Source organism: Ochlerotatus camptorhynchus, unplaced genomic scaffold (genome assembly GCF_037179485.1).
Source record: "Ochlerotatus camptorhynchus isolate MF236.1 unplaced genomic scaffold, CSIRO-AGI_Acam_v1.1 ptg000067l, whole genome shotgun sequence".
NCBI lineage: Eukaryota > Metazoa > Arthropoda > Insecta > Diptera > Culicidae > Ochlerotatus > Ochlerotatus camptorhynchus.
In genome coordinates, this window is record NW_027040557.1 from 1,941,126 (window position 1) to 1,958,777 (window position 17,652).

General features: G+C 41.2%; 1 protein-coding gene across 1 annotated transcript in view; it reads left to right on the top strand.

The window, feature by feature from the left end:
* Positions 1-17,479, top strand: part of Rbm13 (RNA-binding motif protein 13) — a 31,439-nt gene extending 13,960 nt beyond the window's left edge. The window contains exon 3 of the mRNA XM_065216816.1: positions 17,149-17,479. Within this exon, the coding sequence (XP_065072888.1) occupies positions 17,149-17,331 (183 nt within the window). The 3' untranslated portion in view covers positions 17,332-17,479. The remainder of the gene's footprint in view (positions 1-17,148) is intronic.
* The last annotated feature ends 173 nt before the right edge of the window (positions 17,480-17,652 follow it).

Sequence of the window (17,652 nt, forward strand, 5' to 3'; positions counted from 1 at the left end):
CCCAATTTCTATGTCGCCGCCTGTCACCATTTGCAAGAGAGTTCGTGGGGCAATACCAGGCGTGATTCATGGGTGCCCGCACTACCACGGACCAAATTTTTGCGATTCGACAGGTTCTGCAGAAATGCCGCGAATACAACGTGCCCACACATCATTTGAACATCGATTTCAAATCCGCATACGACACAATCGATCGAGATCAGCTATGGCAAATTATGCACGAGTACGGATTTCCGGACTAAACTGACGCGATTGGTCAAGGCGAAGATCTTCTAACATCGCGTTAGAAGGTGTGATCAGAAGTGCTGGGATAGACACGAGACTTGCCATCAACGCATCGAAGACAAAATACATGAAAGGAAGAGATTCTAGGGAAGACAATGTTAGCCTCCCACCCCGAGTTCAGATTGACGGTGACTAAAACGAGATGGTCGATGAGTTTGTGTATCTGGGCCCACTGGTGACCGCCGAAAATGATACCAGCAGAGAAATTCAAAGACGCATGGCAGGGAATCGTGCCTATTTTGGACTACGGAGGATGCCACCGCACGAAGTTGACTATCTACAAGACGCTGATTAGACCAGTGGTTCTCTATGGCCATGAAACCGGGACTATGCTCGTGGAGGACCAACTGGTGAAAGGATGATGTTGCGTACCATCTACGGTGGAGTGCAGATGGATGACGGAACGCGGAGAAGGTGGCTGAACCATGAGTTGCACCAGCTGCTGGGAGAACCATCCATCGTCACATTGCAAAAATTGGGCGACTACGGTGGACTGGGAACATCGTAAGAATGCCGCACGACAACCCAGTGAAAATTGTTCTCGAAAGCGACCCAATAGGAACAAGAAGAAGAGGCGCGCAATGTGCAAGTTGGATCGACCAAGTATAAGGCGACCTGCGGACCCTTTGTAGACTACGGGGCTGGGGGCTGTTCGGAGTGTTAACGGTTAACGACTCTAACTTGTTGGCTAACGGTGCCCATCACTGAATAGAAATAGATATTTTCTTGCCCTTATTCTGTAATTGAGTGCGGTAAACGAAGTGAGATTTTCTTCACAACCGGAACTGTGAATCGAGAAATGTATCTAAATGTGACTACCTTCAAAAACGTCTACTTCCATTTTTAAAGCAACACGGTGGTTCAACAGTGTTTTTGCTAGATTCAGCCTCGTGCCACTATGCAAAATCGGTATTGGAATGGTATCGGATGAACAATGTCAATTTTGTGCCCAAAGAAAACATTCCGCCAAATTGCCCCGAACTCCGACCTAAAGAAAAATACTGGGCGATTATGAATCAGCAGCTGAGAAGAACCCATTAAGAGAAAACTTTCGTGACTCTCGGTTCGTTGCTCCCAAATTCTATCGAAAAAAGGACTACACTGAATAATAAGCAACGGCCTCGACCACCGAATCGAAGCTTCGAGCTAGGACGTTCTCCAAGGGAGGCACTTCCAATTTCCGACAGGACAATAACTTCTACTGGATTGGAGTATAATGAGGACTCGGATAAACCACAGGTGACGGTGGTAAGTAGATGAAGCGGTCCAGACGCTCTTCAGATTCTGATGAACGCTACCGGGAGGAGTCTCTCCAGAAAGCCATCGACTCAGTCAAAGATGCGTCGCCAGCGTTGTAGTGGGAGTTTCAACCGGAATCAAACTTGGGTGAGGTTTAATATGTCCACACGGTAAGCTACTCCAACGATCGGACAAATGGAGAGAAGTATGATGTCTCTGGCGAAAAGCAGTGTCGGCCAGAGAACACTTGTAAAAGCTGATGCGCTGTCGATGGTAGGCAAGCAAACACCGGTGAAGATTCTACCTCCGAACATGGTCCGAGTGATCATCGAAGGCAAATTCATCTATGTCAGTTACGATGAGGAACGAATCAAGGAAGTGAATGTCGGTTGGCTTATCAACGAAGTAGTGAAGCGTTACGGAATCAAACATGGTAAACGACCACTGATAAAACTACTACGGCCAGATGGTGCCCTTTGTATGGACACCGATCCCCTTACGACCTTCTGTGCGACTCGGATTCCATAATTCATTTCAAAAAGCTGCGTTTGGATCAGTTCTACGAGGATTATTGCAAACATCGTGATGTTGAAATGCTTACCGTACTGCTTCAATACACTTCGCCGGGACTTCTTCTCCGCCAAGCCTATAAATATTCTATTTCAAGCAATACACGGGTCGTGACTGAGAGCTAAAACTATCCATCAACCAACTCACCGATGTCGACTTTCAGGAGCTCACCTTCAAGCCTAACAACTGACCAATCAACATCTTACAATTCCACTTAACCTCCTTCGGCTGTGATTTCAGCTCCGTCACGAATCTCCCCGCCCCAAATCGATCTACCAACGTTCCCTTCACTTCCTCCTTCAGGGTCTAGCTTTCCCCACCAACCAACTCACTAATCACATTCCGAATCGGCATTATGACCAGTAGCAGTCCCTTCATAGTCATCCTTTCAATCAGATTCCGGAACAATGCCTCTGCCTTCCCAACTTCGATTAAATTGTTCTGAAACACCAAAGCCTTCCGCACCAGATCCTTGAACAGTTCGATCGTCTTGAGTGGAGGTTCTCCGGTCTTCCGGTAGCGACTCCAGCACAATCCGGAAGAATTCTAGTATGACCCCTAGATTACAGTTTTACTTGGAAATGGTCATTGCCTTGATAACCTCGCTCATCCTAGTGTTTTGAAAATATGTGCGCTATGAGGAATCCATGGCAGAACTTCGCCGGAAATTCACGGTTGAAGTTATGAAATCAAAAATTGGATTGTGTCAACAACAATGATTAACATTTTGACACATGCACAGAGTAGACGTTAAAAAGTTTCTTAATATCTCAAAGATCATCATGTTTCTTGATTCTGTTAAATGGCTTTTGTTTGACGATATTTTTTGTGTGGTGCATTAATTTCGTGGACAGCCTTTAACTGCGATGATCGAATCTCTTACCGTGGCGAACCGTAATCCGCACACCTACACGGTAAAAAGATGTCGCGTCTAATCCAGTTATTTGCGTTTTGAAACAAAGTGATTTGTCGTTGAAAAATATGTACTGTATAACACCTTTAAATCAAAATGATTATCATTTGAATCGTCACCACTGTTTTCATCCATTGAATTTGATTAGTTTTGCTTTTGGAAGCAAATGTCAAAAACGCACATGACAAACATTACTGGCGAAGATGCAAATGAAGTCAAGTGAGAGAAGCGATAACGCTCCATCTACACCCGAAATAATTTGCATTCTAGTGCGTGAGTAATACGAAATTGTTGCTGTTTTCAATAATAGTGTATTATTCAGAAAAGTTCGATTACAAAACATTGCCAAACTTATCAAATTTATTGCTCAATGTCTCGTCTTGCATCTACTAAAAGCCTTGCAATGTTGTTCAATATCACTTCGAAACATGTGATCTGGGTAGTAATATGATATGGCCATATATTAAATAACATATACATTAAATAACATGCAGTATGAACAAGGCAATATATTTATTTAAACCCATTTCCAGCAAAAATTAAATCCAAGGATAAATTAGTTAAACTTAAAGTGATAGATTGTTAATATCAGTATGGTTGACATTTCGAGTTCAAAGCACAGCACATCAACAACGATGTGTAATACAATCTAAATGAAGTGATTTGCTATTGATTTCATCGTGCTTCGCTATGATCTCTTCCAAGGGATTTGCACATCGAATTGCAATGTTTGGCAAGTAGTGCAAATTCAACAGCAAATCACTTTACATGAACGTGATGTTTTTTACCGTGTAAGAAATGAATCAAAATCCGTACATTTCATACAAAATGCCTACTTTTTGTATGAGGTGTACGGATTTCGATGCTGTATGGATTTCGGTCCCCCACGGTAATCGATTTTCTCTTGAGAAATTGCTACAGCTAAGGAAAAAAAAATTCTGAAATTTGTCCAATAAGGTGCTGTAACAGTTTGTATTGGGTATCAAAAGCAACAATACACGCACCGAGAATTTTTAAACCAAGCGAGTTTTTAACGAAAGAGAAAATCGACGTCCAGAATCGATCATTGCAGTTATGCAAGCTGCATGTCGAAATAGACGATTAATTTAGCATTATTTTTCTACACTTAATTTTGTGTGACTACTTTTTGCTCGTTCCACCTTTTATTAATCAATAGAACATTTTCTTCCAGCCATTTACATGTATTTTGTTGAACCCGCTGCTGATAAAGCTTTTCCTGTCGGGTGCGATGTTCCAGACGCTAGTTGAAAACATCTGTCGACCTGAGCTGCAAACACAATCAGCACATTGTTGTGCGTTGCCGTAATGAGTCAAATTGCCAATCGATGAAGAGAAGTGCACTACGAAGATAGGCCCTTTTGAAGTTTAAAGACCTCGTGCGACTAACTAACTCATCATTACTAAAAGAGAAAGATCATCACCGCTGATCGATTTGGAGTCGCGTGTCGGAAACCTTATCTTAACAAGCAACTAATCACGTTTTCAGAAATAACTGTCCCGTAAACGGTGCGTGTACGTGTAATCGAGCGCAAAATCCACAAGAAGCCGGTTAGGCACAAACGAATCATTCAATTCCGCTACGATGCACCGTACGTTGTAGTACGTACGTGCCGAGAATTATCCAATCACGCCCCCCAAGCAACAACAACAACCCGGTAATGAATGAAAATGTAGGTAATTCGCTTTTTTGTTGTTGTTGAAAATAACGAATTAATATGCAAAAAATATCAGATTACCTGAAGAAGAGGACATAATTGAAAACAAAAAGCTCCATGTTTGGTGGCCTGACACTTGAGCGACGAAATTTAATGCACGATCAATATGAAAAACTAAGCATGCGGTAGTCCGGTCGCGAAGGTTACGTTTTGCATCATTGCCACTACAGCCACGCCGTCGACCGCTAATTCACTGTCAAGATCAAAAGAAGCATGGTATGTTCTTTAGATCGTTACCCTTTGCTCGCCGTTGTTGTTGTGCTACATGAGGTAAAGTTGAACTTTCGGTTCGTTTACAGAAGTGATTGCGATTCGCGAGTATCTAGTGAACGAGTTCGGGTGTGTGTGTGTATGTTTGTGACCAACTGACCTTGAAAGTAATATGCCCGACGCCGCGTATAGTGGAGTATCGCACGGGAGGTTTAATTCGAACGAAGCCCGGTTGCAATTAAAACCGGTTCTGACGAGTGGTGTCATTTTGCACGCTGAGAACAAATGATGGAACAGGGGGTGGGAGAGGAGCTGGCTGCTGGAAAGACTCCAATTTTGCTTACATCACGTTTTGGATTAATTTGCACTGACTCAAGGGTTGAATTGCTATACCTTGACGTCAAGCACCGAGGGTTGAGGCACCTCTGACTGGCGCAATTGCCATGACGTAACGATAAATATGGAAGTGCTAATTGGTGGCAGAAACCGAAATCGATACAAATCGTTTCAACTTGACCTTAACATATTTCCGAAAAGTATGTTTAAAATCTAGTACCTCCTGATGCTGGATTCGAGTATCCGAAGTAAGAACAAAAAATGCGGAATCAATTACCGACCACGCTCGCTTTATTAAAGAATTTATCTCATTCATCTCAGTACCACACCGGATGCAAGCAGATTGTTCCAATTTGCATTCGCATACTGTCGCACCACTTGTACCTACAACGCAACAAGAAGCTCTAGAGCAATATTTACTCACTGCTCGTGAAATGTGTTCGCAAGGTGGAAGTGTTATCTTCCACTCTCTCTGCACTAGACCTAAACACTGCTTGGTATTGCAGATTTCCCACAAAAATGGACAATTGGGTTGTTTAATTTTGATAAATATACTACGGTATCTGCAAGACCTTCGTTTCACATGATTTAAAGCAAATAACCACTTCTCTGCTTGACACTAAACTAATAAATTGACATCTCGTTCCCATACAAAGTGCCATCGAGGGGCACTAAGATGGTGATTTTTGCTAATATAATCACACTTATTTAAAATAGTTCTAGTGCTCGAAAATTGATGAAATTATGAAGTTCGGTTCCATTTGAAATGTAGCTTATGAATATGCAATAACCTCAAAACCCATAAAGAACCCAATTAAGCAAGTTTGCACTTATAGAAAACTATTATGCGTGTGCGAGTTTCTGTCAAGTTCTGTTATGAAGCAAGACAGAAACGTGCATTTTAAAACCTTTCTTTTTTAACTGTTTGCATTTTCGGGATAGTTCAGTTCCAGTTGCAATCAACAATATAAAATCCCCGCTGTTATTGCCACCATATCGCGGATCGTGGCGAAGCGATCTCTTCTGACGCTGCGCAGGCCGCCTGACCTTCCATGGGGTATATTGTAATTTGTCTGCTCCAAGCTCATGCGATTGCACTGAATGCGATACATACACGTAAGTAATGAGCGTTGGTAGAACAGAATGCAATGGCATCAGAATAGAAAACGGTGCCAGTTAGAAGTTCGTGTCCAAATATGAATGCATGTTGGAAGTAAGGGGCTGTTCATAAACTGGTGTGAGCGGCACATAGGTCAGTGCAGACTTGGTTCAATGATGAATCGTGAGTGATTTTTGATTTCGGAATGCCCGGGTGGTTGGAAACTGCACTACCGGTGGACGGATAATTGCCCCATGTGCTATGGAGTTTCATATACAAATGGGACAATTACAGGGTTGTTACAGAAATCCCTATTTTGAATCCGCAAAATCCGCACCATAGCAAAAATATTGAAAACTCAAAAATTCACAAAATGAGGAATATACTCAACTATGTTTAAAGCAGCCTTAAATTTCAATTATATCAAACCTCTAACACTTCAGTCAAATACTGGCGCTTGAGTACTTGGTACTGAGGAAATCCACATGTAGTGTACGAAATATGCGTAGGGGAAAGTGGGCAGTATTGCCACCTTAAGAAAATCATCACCAAATTCAGTGGAAAATTCGAATGATTTTGAACCAAATTGATCGTTTCAAGCCCTATTTACATCATGAATACAAATTGAATATTAAAAGTAAACTTTTGAATCTTATGAAAGAAGATTTAAAAAATCGAAATAAAACCGTTGGGGTAAAATGAACAACCAGTAAGAATATTCCGTTTTTTTTTAAGATTTATGTAGGGTCAACAATGAACAGTTTTAGCATACAAAGATGTATAAGAAACAATTATTTTCTGAAGAATAAATTAAATTTAAGAAGTACTGCTGATATATTTTTTTGTTTGATGAATGACTGATTTTTTACCAAAGCAACTGCTTCAAATCGTGATTTCATATGATGCAGCTATATTTATAAAGGAAATAATGAAAAATTGAAGAATTTAAGTAGAAAATGTGTGAAATATCAGTGGTGCTCATATTGCCCCGAATGGACTTAGGTAATATTTTGTTAAAAAAAACTTTAATGTTTATTGAAAGCTAGAAAAACATCGAGCCACATAAGAAGCCAATGACCATAAGCTACTGAAGGAACATTAACGATAAGTTATAAAAAGCTACTGATAGACCAATTTTTGAAATATTCGCACTAGAGAAAAGTGTTTTTTAGGCTAAAATGAAATGGATAGTTCAAGTAGGCTTCAAACATTAAGCCTTGAACAGGTTTTTGGTCAAATATGTTCAATCAATTGTTTTTTTTTAAAGAGTGGCCACATTGTCCGAAATATATTACTCAACCCACTCTAAACACTCTTCCGCCTTAAATTGTGAAAAGAATTCAGAGCTGTTTATCAAATTATGTGAGGAATGTAAACTTTTTGAAAGTCCTTCACGGATTTTCTTATACTTGTGGGCAAATTTCTATTGTTGATTATTCGTAGTATTTATAAATCAACTACACTAAAAAAATTCCACACGTTTGATCGAAATGTTTAAACACTTGATTTTTTTAAATGCAGAATTCACCTTGGTTCAATGTGTTATACACGTTAATTTAAAGTGTTCAAGTTTTGAAATTTTGAAAATCTTTCACTATCTATTCAAGTGTATTGCACATTGAATCACACTGCTGTTCAAAACATGTGGATTCAAAGTGTTTTGCATTTCAATGCAATGTGAATTGCTTGCTCAGAAAGGTAAACATCGAAAACAAGACTTGTGACTTTATCCTATCAACCCGCCTCATATATGACAACAACCGTGTCACAGTGAGATCGAACGAAGACTCCGGCAGCAGCACACCCCAACAGTCCATGATTGAATCCCAAATCAGACCCATTAAAAAGATATGTGAAAGCTCTGGCAGTTTTGTTTACATATTTGTCGATTCATTTTTAGAGTCGGTAAAGTAGAAGATAATAAAGTAGAATATTGTAGAATATTGAACTATGATGTGCAAAGCTATTGATATCACCAAATGAGGCACATATAATCCAAGTGTGTCACATTTCAAATCCATAGTGTTCAGGCATGATTCATAGCATAAGATTCACACATAAAATGGATGTGTTTCACAATAAGCGCAAAATTAAGCGTGGCACACATAATGATGACGTGTGGATTTTTGGAGTGTACCTAATAAGCAGAAGCTATAGACTTCTCTATCACCATTAGTATTAGCAACAATCAATACGAAACTAACGATTTTAAATTGGCTCACCACTTTAGTAGCCTATTGGTCCCAAGCAAACGATTAACGTACCCTATTCTAGTTGAAATTCTATTACTACACTATGTTTGTTTTGATTCGCTATGAAAGTTTGACAGATAACATCAGGGGTGTGTGGATTCATGCAGAACATGCAGGGGTGAGTGAAATACCTTGGGACTGCTTGGGACCGTTGTTCTGGTACTGAGTGAGCCAAAAATAATAATGATTTTCTTCGGGACCTACTAGTCTTAGAGTTACCTCTATGGTATTAGTGAGCAGTTTCACTAATACATGCTTTTTACTGGTTGAAAAAAAACAACCCGCTGTCAAATTGAACACTTTGACAGCTGATTTCTAGGTTGAAACATAATAAACAAATCGGTTTTACACGTCGAGAAGTCAATGCAAGAATGTTAATCAAGATATGACTGTATTAATGGTCACGCACGAAGTGACAGACGGAGCGGCTCGAAAACTTTGGTGACGATCCTGCTATTGCAATTTTTCAGTGTACCACATGGCAACTCTACTACACAGCAAAAAAATGTAATATCGATCAATGTAATTCAAGCTGATGTATGAAATAATGATGTAATAGCAAAAAGCAGATACAATATTAAATCAAGGGATGTAATTTTGTTCGCAAAAGCGATGTACATCGTACAACGTTATATTACACAACCGATGGATTGACCTGGTTGCAGCAGTTTGGATGTAATATTCAACAACTTTTTTTTTTCTTCTGTGTACTGGATTGTACTAGCATTTTCACCAAATGTTCTAGAATGCTTTGGTTACAGTCGTACCTCGATATAAAGCAACGTTACGTTATATCGAAGCAAAAAAAATATTTTTTTAAATCAAAAATTGTTTATCGTAACGCAAAGATGACCCAATTTTATTAGATAAGTTCCCAAAGCTTACATGAAATATATGAAAATGAAAAAAAAAAAGTACTAGAGGGGCACGAACGGAAGGTTGATATAGGACCGCGATTGGTCGGTACACTTGTTTTTGTGCTTAGTTCTTTTCGTTGTTTAAAATCTATATCCTTAAAACTCTTTAAATATTTCAAATGGTGCCGTTTGTGTGAACATGGAATCGATACCAACAGTGAATGAACTGCGGTACCGGTGGTTTAGTGGTAAACGTGATTGCCTCTCATCCCAAAAGGCCTGGGCTTCAATCCCAGTCGGTGCCTGTGGGGTATTTCTTGGGCATAAAATCTCTGATCATGGGAAGTAAAGCCGTTGTGTGGGAGCTGGCTCCCTGGCGTCGGTAGCACTGGTATTCAGTACGGAAAACAAGATCGACGGAAAACAAATGAAGGAAAAAAAAGTAAATCAACTTTTAAGTACAACCGCTGCATTGTTTTAATATTACCGATGAGTTTTCTACCGGGGTCTCATAGCCTAGTCAGTAAAGGCACGGTGTTACCAAGCCAGAGGCGGTGGGTTCGATTCCCGGTCCGGTCGAGGGAATCTTTCGGGTTGAAAATTTTCATAACTTCCCTGGGCATAGAGTATCATTGTGGTGCTTGCCACACAATATACAAATTCATGCATTGGTAATGCATTGGGGCGAATCTAGGAACCTAATGAAACGTGCCACACAAGGTAGAAGTGTTAATTTGTGATGTCCGTGCGAGAGAATATAGATTCATCCTGCCTGCTGCCGTCGGAGAGTCGCGTCGATCTTCTCCTGTATCCGATTCAGGATAACTTTGCAAAGAACTTTGAGAACAATACACAGTAACATGATGCTTCGCCAATTGTCGCACACAGTCAGATCCCCCTTCTTTGGGACCTTCACTAAGATGCCCTGCATCCAGTCGGCCAGAAAAGTCGCGGTGTCCCAGATATTACAGAATAGTTGATGCAACATTTGTGCGGATAGCATGGGGTCAGCTTTGAGCATCTCTGCTGATATGCGATCGAACCCTGGAGCCTTGTTGGATTTCATGCTTCGGATAGCTGCTTCAATCTCCTGCAGTGATGGGGCCTCGGAATTGACGCGAGTGATGCGCCGCACCCTAGGCGGATCATGGCGAGATGTTGATGGCTGGTTGGCCGTCGAAAATTGAAGAAGTTGTTCGAAGTGCTCAAACCAGCGTTTCAGCTGGTCAGTGGGGTCGGTAAGCAATTTTCCAGTCGTGTCCTTCACTGGCATTCTCGGGTTCATCCTTGCCTCACTCAGGCGTCGTGAGATATCGTAGAGGAGGCGTATATCGCCAGTGTTTGCGGCTTTCTCCCCTTCGTCTGCCAGGGAGTTCACCCACGCTCGCTTGTCCCGTCTGCAAGAGGGCTTGACTTCCTTCTCTAGAGCCGAGTACCGTTGACGGGCTTCGTTCTTGGCTCCTCTGGTTCTCGCCCGCACTATCGTGGCTTTTGCTTCTCTACGCTCCTCAATCTTCCGCCAGGTTTCATCTGTGATCCACTCTTTCCTCTAGGTGCGTAGCTCACCCAAGTTGTTCTCGCTTGTTTCTATAAAGGCATTCTTGATGGCCGTCCATTGTTCTTCTACGCTGCCACCTTCTGGAACGTCCGCAGCTCGAGTCTCAAGTTCTTCAACAAAAGACCTTTTTACCGCTCGATCTTCAAGTTGGCGTGTGTTGAACCGCCGCCCGAGTCTCTCCTCCCGTCGCTGGATCCGCGCCATGCTCAGGCAGATTTCGCCGATTAGAAGGTGATGGTCAGACGTGATGTCGGCGCTGCGTTTATTCCGGACATCAAGAAGGCTCCGTCTCCATTTTCGGTTGATACAGATGTGGTCGATCTGATTTTCGGTATGTCCATCACGGGAAACCCACGTTACTTTGTGTATTGGCCGATGGGGGAAGAGCGAGCCCCCGATCACCATGTCGTTATTGCCACAAAATTCTGTGGTCTTGTATGAAAAATTTTATATGTTAACTGCAGAAGGAGATTTTTAACAAATTTATGGTGGTCCAGAAAAGGACCGTTTTGTCGTGATGATTGAGTAATGCTGAGCTACTATTAGGGTGTTCAACACTGATGAAGCTGACGAGCTGTATGTTGTTTGGAACGAGGTTGACGCACTTGGCATAAATGGCCCACAGCGGCTCACGACGCGCAACTGAATCCGATCAGTAGCGGTGCGGCTTCTTCATCTTTCTTCGGTGAATCCAGGGCTCTTGTGGGCCAGTCTTGATAGCTAGCTGCTTGCGGGCAGCCTTTCATTATGTACTGGAAAACGCCACGCGCCGAAAGCACTGCTGCTGCTAATGACGATCGGACACCACCATTCACCACGCACGGTGATTGAGTAAACACCGTTCGGCGAGACAGAAGGAAATTCGATTTTTAAATCTGTGTTAAGGAATGCGCTTTTTGCAGGCAATCGGTGATAATTTTAATCGCCATCGCAACAGTTGCACATTCGTGCAATTTTCAATAGTGACCTTTTGTAAATTGATACTCTTATTCTCATTTGTTGAAAAATTTCCAATCGATTGGCGTTTACGAATTAAAATCCATCATCTCTGGATCAAAATCAAACCACTTTCATGCCACGACCAACTTTGGTTTTTGTAATTGTGGGTTGTCTAAAAATACATGGTATGTTAGATTGAAACTTATGGGAACTGATATCCGATTAATGACCTTGAGAAATGTCCAGAAAAAAACTATTTAACAAATTTATGGTGGTCCTGAAAAGGAAAGTTTTGTCGTAATGGTTGAGTAATGCTGAGCTACTATTAGCAACAATCAATACGAAACTAACGATTTTAAATTGGCTCACTACTTGACTAGCCTATTGGTCCCAAGCAAACGATTAACGTACCCCATTCTAGTCGAAATTCTAGTACTACGCAATGTTTGTTTTGATTCACTATGAAAGTTTGACAGATAAAATGAGGGGTTATTGGTTTTTCCTCTGTTTCGAGGGGTGAATCGATTAGCTTGGGACCGAAGAGAGTACCAGAGCTGAGCCAAAAAGTTGAGCACGTTTCTTCGGGACCTTCTAGTCTTAGAGTTACCTCTATGCTATTAGTGTGTTCAATACAGATAAAGCTGTCGAGCTGTATGTTGTTTGGAACGAGGGCGATGCACTTGGAATAGATGGCCCACTGTGGCGCACGACGCGCAACTGAATCCGATCAGTAGCGGTGCGGCTTCGTCCTCTTTCTTCGTAGAATCGAAGGCTGAATCGAGAGCATGCAGCTAGCTGCATGTCGGCAGGCTTTCATTATCTACTGGAGAACGCCAAACGCCGAAAGCACTGCTGCTGCTGCTGCTAATGACGACCGAACACCACCACTCACCATACGCAGTGATTGAATAAACACCGTTTGGCAAGACCGGAGTGAAATCAATTTTTAAATCTGTGTTAGGAAAAGCGCTTTTCGCAGGCAATCGGTGATAATTTAAATTGTGATAGCAACAGTTGCACATAGTGACCTATTGACAATTGATAAAGTGTTCATTTTAACAGATTTGTAGATGACTTTCCAATCGATTGGCTTGTTTAGAATTAAAATCCATCCTATATGGACAGAGTTATAACTGTTCAAAATCTTTCATAATTTTGTTACATGTTCCATTTTGGGTTTTCACAAAGTGTACCCCCATATAGAGATCACAGACGTAGTCCTACGTCAAAATTGCTGGATGTTTTCTCCGTCGAATGAAATATTTCCCAGTATGGGTATTGGTTTATTTCTCCATTTATAAACTTTTCGTTACATGCCTCCCATGCCTGAAATAATAATAATCTGAGAGAGAGAGGAGACAGCTTTGCTATCGATCATGCAAACGTCATCGAGATCCAGTCATGAACTGTCACTGCAAACTAGGCCGAACATTACACGGATAGAAATCTCCTTATAATTTTTGGCAAATTTCTATTGCTGATTATTCATAACATGTATAAGTCAACTAATAAGCAGACGCCTTGCAAAATGTTAATGAAGCTCATGTGTCAAATGAAATGTATAAGCGGTCACACATACCTTTTATGCATTCTTATAGGACCAATGTGGTTTGTCTTATGGAATGTATAAGGCTGATGTTTTGGCAAAAATGTATAAGTGAAACACATGAATAAAATAATTGATTTTCGTTTCGTGTAGAAATGGGGCTATCATCCTTTTGAAAACAACTTTTTCGTGCGGGCCCGGTCTTTCCTTCGCAAACCAACAACACGATTGGGTAGGGGAGAAAAAAAGAAGACAAAGAAAACAAACCATCCGTCATTGAGCTGGCTTCTCTCTCTATGATAAAAATGATGTTTATTCAAAAAGTCGGATATGGCGTATTGGGCCCCAACCTAGATACCAGCAGAGGCCTTCCTAAGCCTACATCGATCTTCTCGGCTGAGGCAGCTGCCATCTTCTCAGCCGTTACGGAGTCCAGTTTTTCCTAGAAGGCCATCCGAGAGTCCGAAGAACCGACACCCGTTGGTGCAATCAATCAGAATGGCTTCGAACAGTAACACTGTATATGCCTGGGTTCCCAACCACTGCAATATCAGTGGAAACGAGGCTACGGACAAGCTGGCAGCGATCGGCAGACCGAAAACCCCAGTGGAACCGGAAGTCCCTACAGCGGATTTAAAAATCTGGATCAAAACGATCATCGCTTCGGCATGGGACAAGAAATAGGCATACCCGAGACCCTTTCTTACGCAAAATAAAAGGAGATACGTAATGCTGGTCCGACACCAAAAACTGGAAGGACCAGAGAGTACTGTCCAGATTACGCTGCGGCTACACCAGATTCTCACACGATCTCGGATCCCGTGACGGATTCCACAAACAATGTATGAGGTGCTCAACCAAAATTTCAATTGAGCATCTCATAATAAATTGCCCTGCACATCAAAACCTTCGAGACCAATACGGTATCGGTCTCAGCATCAGAGACGCATTATCCAATGACCCAGACAGGGAAAGATCACTTCTCGACTTCCTTAAAGACACAGGCTATTATCAATATACGTAGAACCCCGCAACGAACAATAACACAACGGACGAACGACGGCACTTGGACAACACCAGCTTTCTAAATGACATGTCAAACGGAAGAACAATGATGACAACCCCGCAGGCTACGGACATTGACTCTCTCTCTCTCTCGGAAATTACCCACAACTTCGTTTACCTTCCTTACTGTTAAAACAATCGACACAGAACTCTAAAATACTTAAACTCTGTAACAAACACTATGTAATTTATTTATTTCCTCTCTCCGGGGCCCCCTCAGGAGCCCCAATCCTTCAACGAGACGAACCAGTTACAGGCTGAAAGTCTCTATAGTAAAGCAAAAAAAAAATGTTTATTCAACCCAGCGTTATATGAAAAATTTAATAATACTATGTATAAAATAATTTAAAATGCATTTGTAACGTTAATAATCAATTGTGAGTTGATATTTTTCAATTTAGACTTAAAAAAAAAGTTACGTTATATCGAGGTTGCTTTATATCGAGGTATGACTGTATTGGGTGCAAACATTCATATCACGTGTTCTTATTGACTTCGTTCGGTAGCATTTAAACTAAAGTATCGTATCAAAAGCATAAAGTACCTGTTAACGCCTAAATCTGCTTGATAGGCCCAAAATGGGCGCTTAGGCCGAAGTAGTTCGCTACCCTATTACAACTAAAAGTGCTTTCGAAGGTCAGCTTCACTACCCTGTGCGGCATAACAGTCCCAGTAGCATTTTTGGCATAAATGAGTTATACATTGGAATCGATTTTCAAGTACCATCACTTTACAATGTACACAAAAAGTTTCCTAAATTTGTTCACAAAATATCGCAAAAAAATCCAAAACTATGTCCATCCATTCATAAGAGCCCATGGAAAAAAAATCTGCAAAAGCGTTTTTCTCAGTTTGCTGTTTTAACGGATGGTGCAACTATGCTAAAAAGGGCAAACATTAGAGTTCGTCACTTCAATCAAAGTTCTGAGTACGGCTCTGATAATAATATATCATGTAATAAATGGTAAATAAAGGAGGAGGAGGGGCATAGTGAACAGGTGGGGCATAGTGAGCATCCCGTGCACCAGCTTGGACTTCCGGCCGTTCTGAACAAATCAACTGGTAGTAAGTTCAATATCATTATGATATTGATCCTACCACCAATCAATTTGTTCCGAACGGCCGGAAGTCCAAGCTGGTGCACGGGATGCTCACTATGTCCCTCTTACCCCTACAATAATGTTAATAATAATAAAAAGGACTCACCATATGAACTAAATGTTTCCAGTAATTCCATCCAGCCGGTTGCAAGCTACTGATATTGAAACAATACAAAATCGGTAACTAAACGATCGTGGCAAATACTTCTTTGAACAGGTGACTTTTCTCACAGAAGAATATACTAAACTTCGGATTTGTTTTTGATTCACAACGGAAAACTGAATAACATATCCAATGAGCGGAATACCGATCATAACTACACTTGCAAATACCCTTTGTTCGACCACAAAAAACCTGTACTTCCAAACCTTTCTTCAAAAATGTGGAAAATCGTCTCCAGTTAAAAATCGGAAAACCACGACGATGAAAAAAATAGACGAGTAATTTGACAGCAGAGAATTTTTCGCGTCCGTTTAGAAGCAGGGCACACTTCGATCTCTATCCTTCATTTTCACAGTATCGATCAGAAACTTGCTGAACAGCAAATTTTGAATGGTAGATATTAGAGAGGATCTAGATCTAGACCCTCTCTAGCTGATATTCCATATTACTTCAAGATTTCTAAAGCACAAATCTTAGACACTGTTGTGACATCAATTAATAAATTGGAACTCCTTGTGTACTGCACTGCAGCAACCGTGAAGTTCCAGTTTCATTGTTGTATGTTTTGTGAGAGCTGATATTTTGTGCTCTTGAAATTTTGAGGTGGTAATGAGATTGATCAGAAATAAGGTTTCCGTGCCAGCTGTAACAAGCCTGCAATTATGCGTCCACCGGCAGTGCAGGGCATAAATGCATCCATTCCTACCTCAATCACGATTACTTAGTAGGTATTGCGCATTGGGGATCTTTTGAAAATACTCCATAAAATCACACACGAGTCTCCGTCGAACATTAACCACGTCTTCAATATGTGAGGTTTTATTTGCTCTAGATCAAGAGATCGTTTTTCGACTCCAGTCTAATCTTTCAGAAGGATGTATGTGTTCTTATATGTGGGGAAGGAGGAGCATAGTGAGCGTCCCGCAGTTTGGCCCTGGATCTCTAGCTGCAAGAAACAAATCAACTGGTAGTAGGTTAAATATCATTATGATATTGATCCTACCACCAAACAATTTGTTCCGAACGGCCGGAAGTCCAAGCTGGTGCACTTACCCCTATTTATCAAAAAATCTTAAATCGAAAACCGTTGATTGTAACAAAATATTTGCTCTATTTTGGTTAGTCAATTCCAATTGAAAACTATTCAACAAAGTCGTGCTGTCAGTTCTCATGCTTTGTGCAATAGCACCACATACATTCCCAAGCACAAATACAACCGCTATGGATTGCTTTGCGTCATAGACTTATGTTCCGTTTTTCCTCTTATTATCTCCCCCCAGGACATCGCACCCAAGGTCACGCCCCGTTTACCGAAGAAAACGAAAGCGGCGACGACCGCCGACGGGGCCAAAGCGTCCAAGGCCGTCAGCACCAAGAAGAAACCGAAGATACTGCGCAAACCTCACCTGGAGATTGAGTATGAAGTGGAAACCGCACCAGCGAGGCATCGGTTACATAAATGAGGTAACAGAGCGAAGGTTGATTGGTTTAATTTTATGTTTCACGTCTGAATCAGAAAAAAAAGTGGAAAGAATGCGTTCTTTCCGTGAATACCGATATAAAAAAAAACATGTAAGCTTATATTATTTACTAAAAGGTAATAAATTGAAACACACCATTCTACTTGAAGACAGTAGGCAAGTGATATCGAAAAAAATGTTCCTTACGTGATGACATTGCACGTCGTTTTTCAGCGAGGGATAATTACGATAATTAGCGCAATTTAAACCCCTGCCTCTCTCTCTCTCTCTCTCTCTCTTTTTCTGCCTCATAGATTTGAAGGT